The sequence below is a fragment of the Diaphorina citri genome, unplaced genomic scaffold (assembly GCF_000475195.1).
Source record: "Diaphorina citri unplaced genomic scaffold, Diaci psyllid genome assembly version 1.1 scaffold441, whole genome shotgun sequence".
Taxonomy (NCBI): Eukaryota; Metazoa; Arthropoda; class Insecta; order Hemiptera; family Psyllidae; genus Diaphorina; species Diaphorina citri.
Genome location: NW_007377876.1, coordinates 107,973 through 125,654, shown reverse-complemented (window position 1 = coordinate 125,654; position 17,682 = coordinate 107,973). Strand labels below are relative to the sequence as shown.

General features: G+C 39.3%; 1 protein-coding gene across 1 annotated transcript in view; it reads left to right on the top strand.

The window, feature by feature from the left end:
* LOC103508856 (nephrin) overlaps positions 1–17,682 on the top strand; it is a 66,831-nt gene that overhangs the window by 25,465 nt on the left and 23,684 nt on the right. Inside the window, exons 3-4 of the mRNA XM_008473433.3 lie at positions 1,694–1,770; positions 12,841–13,034. Coding sequence (XP_008471655.2) covers positions 1,694–1,770; positions 12,841–13,034 — 271 coding nt within the window. The remainder of the gene's footprint in view (positions 1–1,693; positions 1,771–12,840; positions 13,035–17,682) is intronic.

The following is a 17,682-nucleotide window of genomic DNA, read 5'->3' as shown; positions in this document are numbered from 1 at the left end:
GGGGAGAGGGGGGGAGGGGGAGAGGGAGAGGGAGAGAGAGAGAGAGAGAGAGAGAGAGAGAGAGAGAGAGAGAGAGAGAGACTAGCTTCCATCAACTATTCAAAAACTTGGAATCATTGTGTTTAAACTTTTTGTCTTTGGTAAAAGATGTTTGATAGAAAAAAAAAAAACAAAATGGGAAGAGAGCGAAGAGAAAGGGAGGAGGAGGAAGAAGACTAAGATGAGGAGAAGTAGAAAAAGAAGAATAAGAGGAGGAGGAGGAAGAAGGAGGACAAGATAAGAGTAAGAGAAGAAAGAGCAGGGGGAGGAGGTTAAAGATAGGGGAGGGGAAAAAGGAGGAGGAGAAAGAGGGCGAAATAAGAGTTGAAGAATATAAGGAGGAAGAGCATTGGAGGAGGAGAGGGAGAAGGAAGGGGGATTAGGAAGAGGGATGAGTGAGCAATATTTAGACGGGAACTGACAGCAACATGTCACCAGGCAAGGCATCAGACTAAGCTCCCATCAAAATCCCCTCTGGAAAAAGTACGTAGGTATTTATAGGGGAGCTGAGAGGTACCTAACCCCTCAGAGAATCAAAGTAGATATAAGAGATACTCTTATGGGGGAGCAACCTCCGTGGCCGAGTGGGTATCACACTAGACTTGCACGCAGGAGGCCCGGGTTCGATTCCCGGTGGGGCCGAGGTTTTTTTCGGCTCCGTGCTTTGGAGTTCGAGAATTAGTTTAATAAACTGACGGTTTAATGGGCCGCGCTCCAAATTAAAGCAGTCCTTCACTTGTGGATTGAAATTTTGTATGAACGCCGTGTAACTATTTGAGTATGCAATGTGCAACAGAAGAAATATTAGTGGAGATGTCTGCTGCACTTTGGTAATTTGTCGAGAGTTTTAATATGGACAATGGACATGATACCTAGTATTTAAATATATTGAACCATTTTTAGCCAGACGGTCACTTACGCTGGCCTAGCAAGCAGCAGGTCCGGGTTCATTCCTCGGCAAAAACTAAAATATTATTATAATAACATAATTATCTGTCTTGCGAGAAAAAGTAATAATAATAAGTTTATTCTTTCTTTACAATATTCTTAACATAATTATTCTTCATCATCCCTGTAAGTACTTCTGTACTTTTAGGTAGTACAATGCGGGAAATAAATTGGTAGGTAAATATAAAAATTACCTAATTTCCTGTAGCCAAGTAGCCGCATCACAAGTTTTAAAACCCATGCAATCCATAGCAATCCTAGCTACGAACGTACAAGTTACAAAACACAACATAGCCCAAACAATATTGAATCCGATGGCAAATAAAGAATGAAATCGAGACTCAATTGCCAATAATACTAACAATGCGGGAAATAAAATATTACAAAAGAAGCAAAGGCTTCGACCGATTATTGCGCCTAGATAAATTTTATGACTTGACTTGGACTCGAACCACCAACCTCCAGATCCAAAGTCCAACGCGTTAACAACTGCAAATAAATTACTGATAGTTCAGTTAGTAACCAACCTCAGTGGTTTACCTTCAATGAATTGTTAGCCATTTTACTGATTTCTTGCTAGTTATTTTACTGATGAATCCTCCACTTGCACTGGCTTCGACCCATTGCCACCATATGTGGTGTACACAATACGGCTGATAAGGATTTAAGCCAACATGTGGCCTTTATGAGGGGAGTGTATTATTAGGCCTGTGACATTCACTCCGGAGGCAACGACTCGGTCCTCATGGTGGCTTGGTACAAGAACGATGTGTCCGTCTACAGGTAAGTCTTAAAATGGCTCATTACCGTAGGTGTATACATGTTTGGGGGAACTTTCGGCAACGGAACCGGTTCCCTTTTGGAACCTCAAATGGCGCCTGTACTAAATAAAACATAGGAAATCCAAGATGGCTCTCCATTGGAACCGATATTTATTTCTCATTTAACGGTATTTACGGTGCATCAACAGCATTCAGATTCCTACATTTGTATTATTAGTAACCCTTCGCCCTTCACCCGACTGCAATGGCCGCTGAAAAAAATAGTGACACGTTCCAAATACTATCTCGCCCCCCCTGAATTGAATAACATTCCCAGGTCAACATCACGTTTTCAAAATATGTAGAATAGAATAGTGGAATATACAATATACCCTGTTTATACTGCAAGAATGAGACTGAAATGTCGCTTTACTCCCGCAATCTAAGTTTTTTTTTCTTTCTTTTTTGCCTGTTGACCCGTGGTCCTGAAAATATTAGGAGTCCAACGAAATAGTGATTTTTGAATTGACTAATTTGTCTTCGCATTAATCTCACCCAGCCTGAGTTGAGCCGGGTAAACCCAGCAGTACACTATTCCCGAGCCACAAATCCGTATACCAATAGAATAGAATAGAATAGAATAGAATAGAATAGAATATACGTTTTATTTGCACATAAGATACATGAAAGTACATTGTACAATGGTCAATTTCTAATCTAAATCATATAAAATTCAAAATAATTATTCTTTATGACATTATGATACAATGAACGTGTTTTATTATTAGAATTAAAAGTTGTCATTATCTAATATAATATATTATGTATCCTATATCTTAGGTCATGTTATAATTTAATTCAAAGTAGGTAACTGCCAATTATGCCGAAGGTTGCTTAACTTCAACGGCTCATTGGGAACTGGTGCGTTCAACGTGCTATCGCCGCGCCGCCGGCCCATGATATCTGACATATGTGTGACATACTTATACTCGCCTGTAAAATGTCCCTGAAAATATGAGATATTATTAACAACATTACCAATGCACTACTGAACCTCTCCCTTGTGATTTGAATCGAAAAAAATGGTCATTCGAAATGAAGCTAGGACTCAGGAAAGTGTAAAAAAATATGATAAACAGGAGAAGATTGCAGGGGAAGTAGGAGGGAAACATATAAGCAGGGGAGAATTGGAGATTTATGGGTTTCTAAAGAGATATTCATTTTTCCAATAATTTTAGACTCTTGAAAGTCTTGAACCAAGATCTAACTACAGACCTATTTTGAAGCCAAGGTTGAACTCGTGTATGAATCCCCACCTTTATTGCCAAGTCACATATGAATGCCAAGTCACAATCTCAATGGTTTTTCGTTCTCTGACAAAAGACAGTTGCTCCGTGGGCACTCGGCTGCGAATGACTCTGTTCCCGAATTCATTATCTTGCAGGTTTGTATTTGTAGGACGTGAAAGGAAAGCAAGTAATACCATAGAAGGAGAAGAATATACTGCTCGAGATACTCGAATAGGACGAGTCCCTTTAACCTAGAAGTGGGCCACTACAATAAAATTACTATTGCCGACCAATTCTGAAGTAATATTGAAGATAAAATTCCATTCCTCGGTAGGAATTGAATCCACGCCCTCCTGATTCCTGATTACCACTCGAGTTGTCTTGGCCAAAACAACACCGATGCAGGATTAACACGGGAGTATGTAGTAAGGAGGAGAAGATGGAAATGAAGGAGAAGGTAGAATGAGAATAGTGTGGTTGAGGAAAGGAGAGGAGAAAATATGTGAAAGAGGAGCGGGAGGAGGTAGAATAATTTGAAAGAGGACCAAGAGGAGAAGGTAAAAGGAGGGGAAGGAGGATGTGAAAGAAGAGTATGGGAGAATTGCAGGGGGAGAGAAAAAAACATGTCACCTCACATACATGGACAATGCAGGGGCGGAGTAAGCAGGTATAGAGAGGGGGGCAGTCATTTGCAGTTGACTGGGCAGGAGATATGAGTTGAGCAGTGCCTGTTCGTACCCCGGTTCTGACTTGATCTTTCTGATAGTGAATATTTTTTGTTTCTGATATTCCGAAAGCAACTAAGCATTGATGCAAGACGCAATCCATATACCAGATATTAATATTGTCTTGAACACTTTAAAAGGACATTTACTTCATAAGTTTTGGGATTGATTGGGGTTTCGATTCTGAGTGAATTAGGAATTTTAATTGTTTCTCTATACTTAATTTTACGACTTGACCTACTCAGTTGACCTGTCTAGTCCAAGTTAATTCAAGGGTAACATTGTAGGACCAAAGGGGTTTAACAGGAACCTGGATATCTGGAAGGAATAGGAATAAAGCAGGTAGATATAGAGGAAGAGAGATTTTACGACTTGACCTACTCAGTTGACCTGTCTAGTCCAAGTTAATTCAAGGGTAACATTGTAGGACCAAAGGGGTTTAACAGGAACCAGGATATCTGGAAGGAAGAGGAAGAAGGAATAGGAATAAAGCAGGTAGATATAGAGGAAGAAGGAGAGAGAGGGGGGAGAAAAGAAAAGGTGGAGGGGGAACCTCTGTATGGTTGAATGCCACCAGAAGTTTTTCATACATTTTAATATGCTACTGCCCGTGCTTGCTATGTCCAGTGTATTTCCTCTCTCTCTCATACTCACTCATTTTTTCCTTGTTTCTATTATACCTCTCTAGTAGAGAGTCTCTACCTCTCTCTCTCCCTCCCTTTTGTTATTTTCCCATCTCCAAGTTTCAGTTGTGACTTGTCACATACTCGTATACCTATTTTTCATTTTGCAAAATGTTCATTACGATCCATATCTTCGGCCTTCGACATAATTGCATACCCTATTATTTTTCCGAAAGCTAATAATAATAAAAAATAAAAGAAACTAATTTTATTATAATGCTACTGCCCGTGCTTGCTATGTCCAGTGTATTTCCTCTCTCTCTCATACTCACTCATTTTTTCCTTGTTTCTATTATACCTCTCTACCTCTCTCTCTCCCTCCCTCCCTGCCCCCCTTTTGTTATTTTCCCATCTCCAAGTTTCATTTGTGACTTGTCACATACTCGTATATTATGGTTGAATGCCACCAGAAGTTTTTCATACATTTTAATATGCTACTGCCCGTGCTTGCTATGTCCAGTGTATTTCCTCTCTCTCTCCCTCCCTCCCTCCCTGTCCCCCTTTTGTTATTTTCCCATCTCCAAGTTTCATTTGTGACTTGTCACATACTCGTATACCTATTTTTCATTTTGCAAAATGTTCATTACGAATTACGATCCATATCTTCGGCCTTCGACATAATTGCATACCCTATTATTTTTCCGATAGCTAATAATAATAAAAAATAAAAGAAACTAATTTTATTTTATTCTGTTAGTCCAAAAAATCTAATTTGTTCTAAGACAAAAGATTAAATAAATCTTGCCTGGAATGGGTACTAGTATCCAGGTACATTTATATCAAATTCTGTCATAATGATGTCCCTTCTTGTTTGGAATTGGGTGTCGTATAACCTCATTACATGAAAGTAAAATCAAAAATCAAATGAATAATAATAATAATAATAAACTGAATATTAAACAAAATAGGTAGGTACATAGGTACTGATGACAAAAGATTAAATAAATCTTGCCTGGAATGGGTACTAGTATCCAGGTACATTTATATCAAATTCTGTCATAATGATGTCCCTTCTTAATTGGGTGTCGTATAACCTCATTACATGAAAGTAAAATCAAAAATCAAATGAATAATAATAATAAACTGAATATTAAACAAAATAGGTAGGTACATAGGTACTGACTTTCTTTAACCACGATGGAATCAACTACGGGCTAAAAAAATTCCCGGAGGGACGGGCCCAACTTGTTAGCCTTACTCCCCTCTTATTCGCTCTCCTTCCCCTTTCCCTCGTTTGACAAAGCGGATTCCTCACGGGGAAGTTCAAATAGGTCAGGTAGAATGAAAACGGAGTAGAATGGAAATTCTACCAGTCAGAAATAACAGACGTAGAAACAAAGAAAAGAACACAATGAACTACCGACGGGCATCAGGTAGAGAGAAAGAGAGAGAGGGAGAGAGAGAGGAAAGGAGAGAGAGAGAGAGAGGAAAGGAGAGAGAAAAAGTGAGAGAAAAAGTTGTGTAATTAAAAAAAAAAGAAAAAAAAAGATGAAAAACCATTGTCTAAAAATTCAAGCCAGGGGCTATATGATGTTAAATGCAATCGCTCAAGTGAGGCAACGTCGGGTTTGGTTGGCAACTGGAAGGGTGGCAAGTGGGTCACCCATCTGCTTACAAAGATTTGTGCTCCTAATTTCTTCAAATTTTCTCCGTCTCTTGGTCACTCCGAATGCCAGTCAGAAATAACAGACGTAGAAACAAAGAAAAGAACACAATGAACTACCGACGGGCATCAGGTAGAGAGAAAGAGAGAGAGGGAGGGAGAGAGAGAGAGAGAGGAAAGGAGAGAGAAAAAGTGAGAGAAATAGTTGTGTAATTAAAAAAAAAAGATGAAAAACCATTGTCTAAAAATTCAAGCCAGGGGCTATAGGATGTTAAATGCAATCGCTCAAGTGAGGCAACGTCGGGTTTGGTTTGCAACTGGAAGGGTGGCAAGTGGGTCATCCATCTGCTTATCAAGATTTGTGCTCCTAATTTCTTCAAATTTTCTCCGTCTCTTGGTCACTCCGAATTCATTATCTTGCAGGTTTGTATTTGTAGGACGTGAAAGGAAAGCAAGTAATACCATAGAAGGAGAAGAATATACTGCTCGAGTTACTCGAATAGGACGGGTCCCTTTAACCTAGAAGTGGGCCACTACAATAAAATTACTAGGTATTGCCGACCAATTCTGAAATAATATTGAAGATAAAATTCCATTCCTCGGTAGGAATTGAATCCACGCCCTCCTGATTCCTGATTACCATTCGAGTTGTCTTGGCCAAAACAACACCGATGCAGGATTAACACGGGAGTATGTGGTAAGGAGGAGAAGATGGAAATGAAAGAGAAGGTTAAAGAGGAGTAGGAGATGAAATAGGAGGAGGTGGTGATGGAAGAGGAAGAGGAGGAGTTATAAGAGCGTAATTATGGAAATGTCTACTCATAAAGAACAAAACACTCATAGTCACACTCACATAACAAAACTGTGTCTGTGGTATAAAAACCATAAGTTAAAGTTTTAACTTTGATACGAAACATTGTATCCAGCCAGATATAGAACAGATTATGCAAATGAGGATTCCCTCCGTAATACCTTGTTCCTACCTCAGTCTCTTCCCCTTTTTCTTTTCTCTTTCTCTCTATCTCTCTCTTTTTCTCGCTTTCTCTTTCTCCTTCTTCTGAGAGAAGAATTTTTACTCTTATCCCTCTTTCTCTTCTCTTGCCTCTCTTTCTTTCTTCTTAGGGAAGGACTTTTATCCTAGTTTCCTCTATGTCCCTCTCTTCCTTTCCTTTACTCTTTCTCCCTCTCTTTGTCCATCTCCCTCCGTTTCTCTCCTTTTATTCATCTTCCTTTCTCTTACTCTTTCCTTTACTCTTTCTCCCTCTCTTTGTCCATCTCCCTCCGTTTCTCTCCTTTTATTCCAGAGAAGAATTTTTACTCTTATCCCTCTTTCTCTTCTCTTGCCTCTCTTTCTTTCTTCTTAGGGAAGGACTTTTATCCTAGTTTCCTCCATGTCCCTCTCTTCCTTTCTCTTACTCTTTCCTTTACTCTTTCTCCCTCTCTTTGTCCATCTCCCTCCGTTTCTCTCCTTTTATTCCTGTATCTACCTCTCTCTTTCTCTCCCTCTATCCCTTCCTTGCTTTGTCTCTCCCCTCTCTTTCCCTCCATCTTTTCTATGGGAAAAACTCTTCCTCATTCTCTCTCAAATGTTTACCATATTATGGTCTTATGTTTAATACAGTGAAAGCTCCATATTTATATTATCATCTTACACACCCACATGGAAATATGGAGAGAGGAAAAAACAAACAGACTTCAACTTGACTTGACGTTAAATATGTTATTTCTCGTCCAGGGAAGAGATTTTTCTCCGAATACCTCCAATATCTCCACTTAGGCGGATATGTTGGAGAACGAATTTTGTATTGTTAGAGGAGGGGGTACGATTAAGGTTCATCGTCCTTTCCACTTAGGCGGATATGTTGGAGAACGAATTTTGTATTGTTAGAGGAGGGGGTACGATTAAGGTTCATCGTCCTTTCCCCCTCTTTTTTTTAATATCGAATATGTAAACTCTTAAAGAGAGACAGTGATACCCCAACTCACAGAGATTTTGACAAGCACACCAATATTTCTTGAAACACTCTAAAGTCCAATGAGCTTTTTTGTGTTGAAACAATGTGCAAAGGTACGTAGTAATTTAAATACACCAGCTTGACTCCGTACAAGGCTCTGAGGCTAAGGGCAGCCCTTAAAAGTTGGGGTTAAGCTTTTACGAATTTAATCTTCGTGGAACCAATTGAAACCCTGAAACAATTCCATCATAATCATATGAAGATTTCAAACAGCCTCATTTTTTTTTTTTTTTTTCAAATACGTGTTCCGCAAATGTAATAGAAAGTCGTGTGATGTTCACACCAGATTTTTTGTGTTGAAATAATGTGCAAAGGTACGTAGGTAGTAATTTAAATACACCAGCTTGACTCCGTACAAGGACCTGAGGCTAAGGGCAGCCCTAAAAGTTGGGGTTAAGCTTTTACGAATTTAATCTTCATGGAACCAATTGAAACCCTGAAACAATTCCATCATAATCATAATTATGAAGATTCCAAACAGCCTCCTTCTAGATTGAAATCATGCGTGACATAGCTTAACTTAAATGGTCCGTTAGAAACTAGTGCATTCAACCTCGTAATGTTCGTATCTTTTTGCCACTGACTTCGAAGTCAGTAGTACTTCAAACAGCCTCCTTCTAGATTGAAATCATGCGTGACGTTGCTTAACTTAAATGGTCCGTTAGAAACTAGTGCATTCAACCTCGTAATCTTCGTATCTTTTTGCCACTGACTTCGAAGTCAGTAGTACATGTACATAGATTGTAATTTTGTATGGACGCCGTGTAACTATTTGATTATGCAATGTGCAACATAAAAAGGGTTGGTGGAGATGTCTCAAGCACTTTTTTTTGATACCAATTCTTGTATCTACGACGGATAAAGAAGTGCAGCTACCTTGTATGTTACAGATATGCATTCGCCTTCTTGTTTTGTAACCTGACGTTTATTCGATTTTGACAGAAAATAAAATTTGATACTTCTCATTTTATTTTCAAGACGGGGATGTAAGATATCATTTTCTTCTTTTCAGATCTGTTTCTTTTCATTTCGCAGAAACAATACCCACTCAAAATTCAACAAGGGAACTTCAAAAAATAATACTTTTTGACATTGTTTTCAGTTCTTTCTCCCCTACTCCCGCCATTTCTTTTGTAGGGAACATACTTTATACCCAGCATGATTGTAAATAGAGTGACCCCTTTTTTGAGAACAGTAGATACGTATTATTTCTGTTTTGTGTGAAATTCAACAAGGGAACTTCAAAAAATAATACTTTTTGACATTGTTTTCAGTTCTTTCTCCCCTACTCCCGCCATTTCTTTTGTAGGGTACATATTTTATACCCAGCATGATTGTAAATAGGGTGACCCCTTTTTTGAGAACAGTACGTATTATTTCTGTTTTGTGTGGGGTGAAATTTATGTTAAATTGTTTATTTTTTGTGTTGCTCTCGAGATGTGAGCTAATTTTAGTAGGTCAAGAAGTTACTTGATTGTTTTCCCGAGTATTTGTGGTATAGGGGTGCACCATATTGTAATGTGAAGAGCAGGATAATTCTGTTGAAGGCAATCGAATCCTGGGTAGTTTTATTTTTACTGGTCTAAATCTCTGGCCTACCATATCGGGCAGATTCTGGCTTTAGCGGCAGAATCCTGCTAGAAATAATTTTTGAGTTCTGGTTCTCCTGACGAGCGAGGGGAAAATAGAAAGATGAAAGATTTATTATTATTGTTACTACCTATTAAAAAAAAAAGCTGTGAAAGATTCCATCTCTCCCCCTTTCTTCAAAGCATTAAATTTCATACCTTCGAAAAATCTTCCACATCTAAAATAGAAAGGAAGAGGGAGAATGGTGAAAGAGGGGGAGGAGGAGAAAAATGACTGCTCATTTAAATAACATTACACAAAACACTGACAGACTCCCCTCCCCCCCATCGCGTCTCCTGGGGAGAGAGAGCAAAGAGACTAAGAGAGAGAAGAAAGCATAAAAACCTTTTCCCATGCAGAACACATTTATCATGGGGAAGAAAAAGAGGTAAAAGGAGAAAAATGACTGCTCATTTAAATAACATTACACAAAACACTGACAGACTCCCCTCCCCCCCATCGCGTCTCCTGGGGAGAGAGAGAGAGCAAAGAGAGAGAAGAAAGCATGAAAACCTTTTCCCATGCAGAACACATTTATCATGGGGAAGAAAAAGAGGTAAAAAAAGGAAGAAAGAAAAGGAGGACAAAAAAAAGGAGTAGAAATAGTGAAGGAAGAAGTAGTGAAGACTATAAGTACATGTAGAACACGTGAAGTTTTTAAGCAAAAAGGAAATGAGAACGGGAAAAAGGAAATATTACATGAAGTACTATAGAAAGAGGACGAAAAGAGAAATTGAGAATAGTGCGGGTGAGGAAAGGAGAGAAGAATGAGGATGTGAAGGTAAAAGGAGGGAAGGAGGAAGTGAGAGAGGAGCAGGAAGTGAAGGTAAAACAAGGGAAGGAGGAAAAAGAGGATGTAGAACACGTGAAGTTTTTAAGCAAAAAGGAAATGAGAACGGGAAAAAGGAAATATTACATGAAGTACTAGAGTACGAGGACGAAAAGAGAAATTGAGAATAGTGCGGGTGAGGAAAGAAGAGAAGAATGAGGATGTGAAGGTAAAAGGAGGGAAGGAGGGGAAAGAGGAAGTGAGAGAGGAGCAGGAAGTGAAGGTAAAACAAGGGAAGGAGGAGAAAGAGGGAGTGAAAGAGAAGCAGAATAAGAATAGTGTGGTTGAGGAAAGGAGAGGAGAAAATATGTGAAAGAGGAGCGGGAGGAGGTAGAAGAATGTGAAAGAGTACCAAGAGGAGGAGAAAGAGGATATGTAGGAAGAGTTGAAAGGGGAGGAGGAGGAGGTAGAATAATTTGAAAGAGGACCAAGAGGAGAAGGTAAAAGGAGGGGAAGGAGGATGTGAAAGAAGAGTAGAAATAATAGGAAGAGGTGAAAGGGGAGGAGGAAGAAGAAGACGACAAAGGAAGTAAGGTCTGAAGTGTGCAAGAAGAGTAGAAAGAATAGGAAGAGGTGAAAGGGGAGGAGGAAGAAGAAGACGACAAAGGAAGTAAGGTCTGAAGTGTGCTGTAAAAGTTGGGTAAAATTTAAGTTGGTTAGAGCCGTTAAGGACAAAAAGGTATCATGGAAAATGTCATTGACTCTTTCTCTCCTTGTCTTCTCCATGTTTTCTGTTTATACATACATGTCTGGCTCTCTCACTCTCTTTATACACATTTGATACTATTTTACATACACATTTAATACCATTTTATTTAAATTGAACAGACGTTAAAAACAGCAGAACTAGCAAATGATCACCCGACCAGATCCTAACCACGTGATATGTTGCGTCAGTTCAGTGATCCTACGATGACTGGTCCATTCAACTTTGTGTACCTAGAGATTTATGGGTTTCTAAAGAGATATTCATTTTTCCAGTAATTTTAGACTCTTGAAAGTCTTGAACCAATATCTAACTACAGACCTACATAGTTTGAAACCAAGGTTGAACTCGTGTATGAATTCCCACCTTTATTGCCAAGTCACATATGAATGCCAAGTCACAAAACAGTCACAATCTCAATGGTTTTCCGACCTCTGACAAAAGACAGTTGTTCCGTGGGCACTCGACTGCAAATGCCTCTGTTTGGGAAACATTTTCTCATCTTAGTTGGTACTATTCCAAGCGTAATATTGTCTGAGCTAGAACATCGCTTTATTATTTTAAATTGCGAAAAAATACACCGAAAATAAATGATAATTTTTCGAGAAAAAAAATCTCCCCCCTCCCCCTGTTTCTTTTCTCCCTCGACTACAAATTTCATTAAAATTTCATAAACACTATATTCCATTTAAAAATCTTGCTCATCACCTAAAAACTTTGGAAAATAAATTTTCAACTTTTCACATTAAAAAAATAAAATAATAAGTGTGGCTCTAAGATTTTTTTCTCTTTTTAATTTCCTTTTTCCTGAAGCGACGAAAGTATAAAATCTGGGAGGAAAAAAACTTATCTGGATCTTTCTCATACGACAGACAGAAAATGTACATTTTTTAAGCGTTTCCACACTGGAATAAGTGATGGCCAAAGTGGTACCACCATAACATCCGCTCTTGTTTCGAGTATCACTTGGCAGTTTTAATTTATGTTTGTGTCCTGTTACACTTTTTTCTATAATTTACTGCAAATTTACAGTTTATTCTGGAAACTTAATAATTTAATTAAAAATATCAACTTCCTGTTTTCTCCCATCTTGGGGTGGGGAGGGGGGAAAAGGGAGGGGTTAGTCTTGAGGTTTTGGGATATGTTGACAGGAGGAAGCCTCGTGCAGTAATGGTCTTTAAGCTCTAAATATTACATATTATAAGATTTATAGAATGAAATTGAAACTAGATAAATATTATAAATGAACTCCCCATCCGTGGCACAAGCTCTGCTTATACGGATGGGTATACCATTTATAAAAAAATGTATGTTCTGAGTTTTTTTATCGATCAAAAATAAATGGAAACTTGTTAATAATAATATATTTTCAAGATTTATATCTCATATTCTTATTTTTGTATGAATTTAAAATGCCGAAAAATCACGAAACTTTGTTTCGTGTTAATATAGGCCGGACGGCGCGGAGCTTCGAACTCTTTACGTTCACGCGTCTTCCTGCACGCTTGATTAGAATTCGAAGAAGAATTTGATATCGACCACAGAAAGAGACCCCAGATGGACATTATAATATTATAATTTTAACCCCCTGTTTCATTCTCATTGTGTTTCAGTTACGACGTGAAACATCCGGACTCTCATTGGAAACATCCGACACTAGATGGCCGGTCGTTCTTCAGGACCGGCACTGATCCGGCTACGCTATCCGTGAGTGAAATCAAAGAGACGGATGCCGGAGAGTATAGATGTCGCGTCGACTTCAAGAAATCCCCCACTAGGAATACGAAATATCAACTGCAAGTTATCAGTAAGTACCACACTACTAATGCCGGTATAGTGTTCAAGACGCTCTCCTGGTAAACAGGAGAGCGTGGGTTCGATCCCAGCCGAGGCATGGAATTTCATCCCCATTTATGTGAGAATTTGACCACATTATAATAATGAAGATCCAAGGGTTTGGTTTTGGATACAAAAATATTACGAGTGGGTGAGATTCAGGAAATGCAATTTTGCAAAAGGAGGAAAAATCTATCTTCTTTTTTTCCTCCTTTATAGGTAGGAAGGGAAAAAAATGGTTGGAGAAAATGTCGTTTTCTTATGGGTGTTTTTTCCACGACTTTTTCTCCTAGGAAGGTTTTCTTTTGCAGAATTATAACGCATAAATGCCAACTGCTAACCCTTGTCAAAAGAAAAAAATAGCTATTAGTCCTGGAACGAAAATTACTATGTAGGTTAACAATATGTTGTTATCCATACTACCTATACCTACACATACTTTCCAATATGTGTAGTACCTACATTGAAATCGATCGTACAGAGAAATATATATAGTGGTATTGTAAATTGTAAAACATTAGCGAAACTATAATGAATAATTTGTACGGAAATATTATAAATCAAAATATCTAGATTTTGCAATAAATAAAAATATACACACTAATTAACTGGTGAGTTATGTGTGAACTTTTGACTTATGGCCCGGAAATTTATGAGGTCATGAGGTGTGCTGTTTTTTTTTACAATATATTTTGTATGGGATGTGTACACACTAATTAACTGGTGAGTTATGTGTGAACTTTTGACTTATGGCCCGGAAATTTATGAGGTCATGAGGTGTGCTGTTTTTTTTTTACAATATATTTTGTATGGGATGTAGAAAGAGGGTTTAATGTAACTAAAATGCCAGTATAATACAGGGTGTTTAATATCAGGTTGACACCACACTCAATTTAGCCTTTTCCTTTCTGTTTTCTCTGGTGTGTCCAAACATATTCGACCCCGTCGATCGACGCGACGTCGAATGAAACTGTACACTACCTCGACAACATATGTAGATTTACCTTTTCACCTCGTCGATCTACAATCGATCGACTAAAAGTTGGGGTTAAGCTTTTACGAATTTAATCTTCATGGAACCAATTGAAACCCTGAAACAATTCCATCATAATCATATGAAGATTCCAAACAGCCTCCTTCTAGATTGAAATCATGCGTGACGTTGCTTAACTTAAATGGTCCGTTAGAAACTAGTGCATTCAACCTCGTAATGTTCGTATCTTTTTGCCACTGACTTCAAAGTCAGTAGTACATGTACATAGATTGTAATTTTGTATGAACGCCGTGTAACTATTTGATTATGCAATGTGCAACATAAAAAGGGTTGGTGGAGATGTCTGCAGCACTTTTTCTTTGATACCTACGACGAATAAAGAAGTGCAGCCCCAGCTCGGCATACACTCCATTCAGAATGCAGGTAAACAGCAAAGTACAATAAATGATAAAGCGAACGAATATGCTATGGGAGAGAAGGGAAAATAGAAAGCAAGGGAGGAGAGGAGGGAAGGTCGAGGGGAAGGAGAAGAGAGGAGGAAGGGAAAAAGAGGGGAAGGAAAGGAAGGAGGAGAGTGGAAGGGATATAGGGGACAGATTGCAAAAAACCACAAATTTTGTGGTGGCCTGGCAACGGTCAATAAAGAATAAATGGGGAAAAAAAGGCAAAGTTGAGAGAGAAAGGGAGATAATGAGGGAGGGAGGGATGAAGGGGAAGGGAGAAAGTTGAGTTAAAGAGGGGGAGAGAGTGAGGGAGGGAGAAAAAGAGAGAAAGAGGAAGGTGAAATAAAGAGAGAGTGAGGAAAAGGAGGGAGAGAGAGGGGATAGACCACAGGGGGTGTAAAATTGAGTAAAGAAGGGAAGGAAAGAGAGAGAAAAGGGCGATAAAGGAGGTAGGAAATGGATGTGTTGGGGAGGCGGAAGAGAGAGAAGAAGAGATAGCGCTACATAATGATGTGAGGAGAAGGAGAGAGAGAAAGAAAGAGGGAGATACAGGTAGAGAGAGAGAGAGAGATGGGGAGTGATTGTAGGGAGACGAGAGAAAAAGAGAATATCCTGTTCTGCAAAGGACGTAATTTTACAAACAGGATAAAGGACATTATTATTTTCCCATTTTTTTCCTCCTCTACAATCTACAAAACAATCCCAACCCTAAACCCTAACACCAGCTCGGCATACACTCCATTCAGAATGCAGGTAAACAGCAAAGTACAATAAATGATAAAGCGAACGAATATGCTATGGGAGAGAAGAGAAAATAGAAAGCAAGGGAGGAGAGGAGGGAAGGTCGAGGGGAAGGAGAAGAAAGGAGGAAGGGAAAAAGAGGGGAAGGAAAGGAAGAAGGAGAGGTGAGGGATATAGGGGACAGATTGCTAAAAACCACAAATTTTGTGGTGGCCTGGCAACGGTCAATAAAGAATAAATGGGAAAAAAAGGCAAAGTTGAGAGAGAAAGGGAGATGATGAGGGAGGGAGAAAAAGAGAGAAAGAGGAAGGTGAAATAAAGAGAGAGTGAGGAGATGGACCACAGGGGGGTGTAAAATTGAGTAAAGAAGGGAAGGAAATAGAGAGAAAAGGGCGATAAAGGAGGTAGGAAATGGATGTGTTGGGGAGGCGGGAGAGAGAGAAGAAGAGATAGCGCTACATAATGATGTGAGGAGAAGGAGAGAGAGAAAGAAAGAGGGAGATATAGGTAGAGAGAGAGAGAGAGATGGGGAGTGATTGTAGAGAAGGAAGGGCATAAAAAAAAAAAAAAAAAAAAAAAAAAAAAAAAAAAACATCAGTCTTCTACTCTATGGGGATAAGAACAGTGAAAATTGTGTTCAAGAGGTAATTTTTCATATTACCTCCTCCCTCTGGTATACACACACCACTCCGGGTATGTTATCCCCGCTAACCACGGATAAAATCTCCAGTGATTATCACTATCACTTCTCTTTCCTTCCTCTTTTTCTTCCCTCTCCCTCACCTTTCTTCCCTCTCTTACCTCTCCATCCCTTTCTCTTCTGCGCCGCTTTTCCCGTATGTAACAAAAACAAATGACTAAAAATTAGCGAAATAAATTGGCCCTAATGTAATTCGAAAACCACCGGAGGATAATTTTCCCTCTGGCTCTGGTGGGGAGATTGATAAATGGATTCCCTCGTAGTCTCGGGCCGACGGCATTTGTTTCGTTCTGAGGTTTGAACTGCTGGAGATCTAATGGATGTAGGGAAAGGTAGACCGATGTGGGGGAACTTTTTCGGTGGGTTAAAGTTAAAGGGACTTTTCTGTCTCATCCGAGCATAAACTGGACGTGGAAGGAGTCCATACATATAGGTATTGTTGGGAAAGGTAAGGGGGGGGGGGGGGGGGGGGTCTCCGCCATATTAAAATAAATTGAAACCCCTCAAAAAATTAGGTCATAACTTGATGCGGAAATTTTCTTGAGTTCATTAGCATATACGGGAACCTTTCTGTCCAGAAGGGCTGGTGGGGTTGCTTCAATTTGACAATCCTGTAAAGGAAGCCATATTCAGGGCTGTCATAAAATTGAGTGTAGTTCATCAATCGGGGAACGACATTTGTGACAAGACTTTATGCTTAACAGAATTAAAGACAATAAAGACCCTTAAAATTATTGTTGTTATGTTAGAGCTAGGTAACAGATTGGTGAACTGTAGAATCCCCTCAGGAAAAGGGCCGGTATGGACCCTCCGATGCGCGATGGTTCAAGTATTGCGGAAAAACTAACTTGCACTTTTCGAAATTTTACGATCGAAATTTTGAACACGGACAATCGCGGATACCTATTTCTTTCAAAAGAGAATTCAAGTGGAGAATAATAAAATTATGTACCTCGAAATTAAATTACGGTGAAGTCACCAAACTCGTAAACAATAGTGGGTCGAGTAGCGAAAGGTCTGCCTTTGTTTGTATTAGGAAAAAAGGTTTGATGGGAAGTATAGGATGTCCTCGATATAAATATGGTAATTTGAATTCTCAATAGGGACTCCCTCCTCTGTAGCATAGGTACCCCTTGCTTTCCCTAAATAGGGACTCCCTCCTCAATAGGACACCCCTTGCTTTCCCTAAATAGGGACTCCCTCCTCAACAGGACATTCTCTGCTCCTCCTAAATAAATGGGGACCTTCCTTCCCTCTTTCAGCTCCATATAGGGACCCTCTTTATGGGGTTGTCTTCTTTCCCTCCCATCTTCGGTCTTCAGGTTGGGACCTCAAATTGGACAGCATTTGGGACCTCAAATAGGACAGCATTAAACAGAAAAGAATAATCCATAAGGGGAATTGCCTTTTGGATGCTTAACGGTGTCCAATTAGCCCATTACTATCGAGTTTGACCAAAATTATACCGTTCTTTACTGGTAGAGTAAATGCTATGGCATGTTTAATAAAACATACCTATTAGGTACCTATTATGTCAATTGCACTTCTGCTAGAAATCCGATTGAAACTGACCAACTAACTTGACCGGAACGTTACTGGATGACAGTTATATCTACTGGACGCCTTTTACCAGACGGACGGACCGACAACCGGACGGAAAAGGCGGGACGACAATAGCTGAACTGATTACTGGCCTCATGTAATCCAGCCATACCAGTTGAAAAGATTAAAGGTTGCTTCT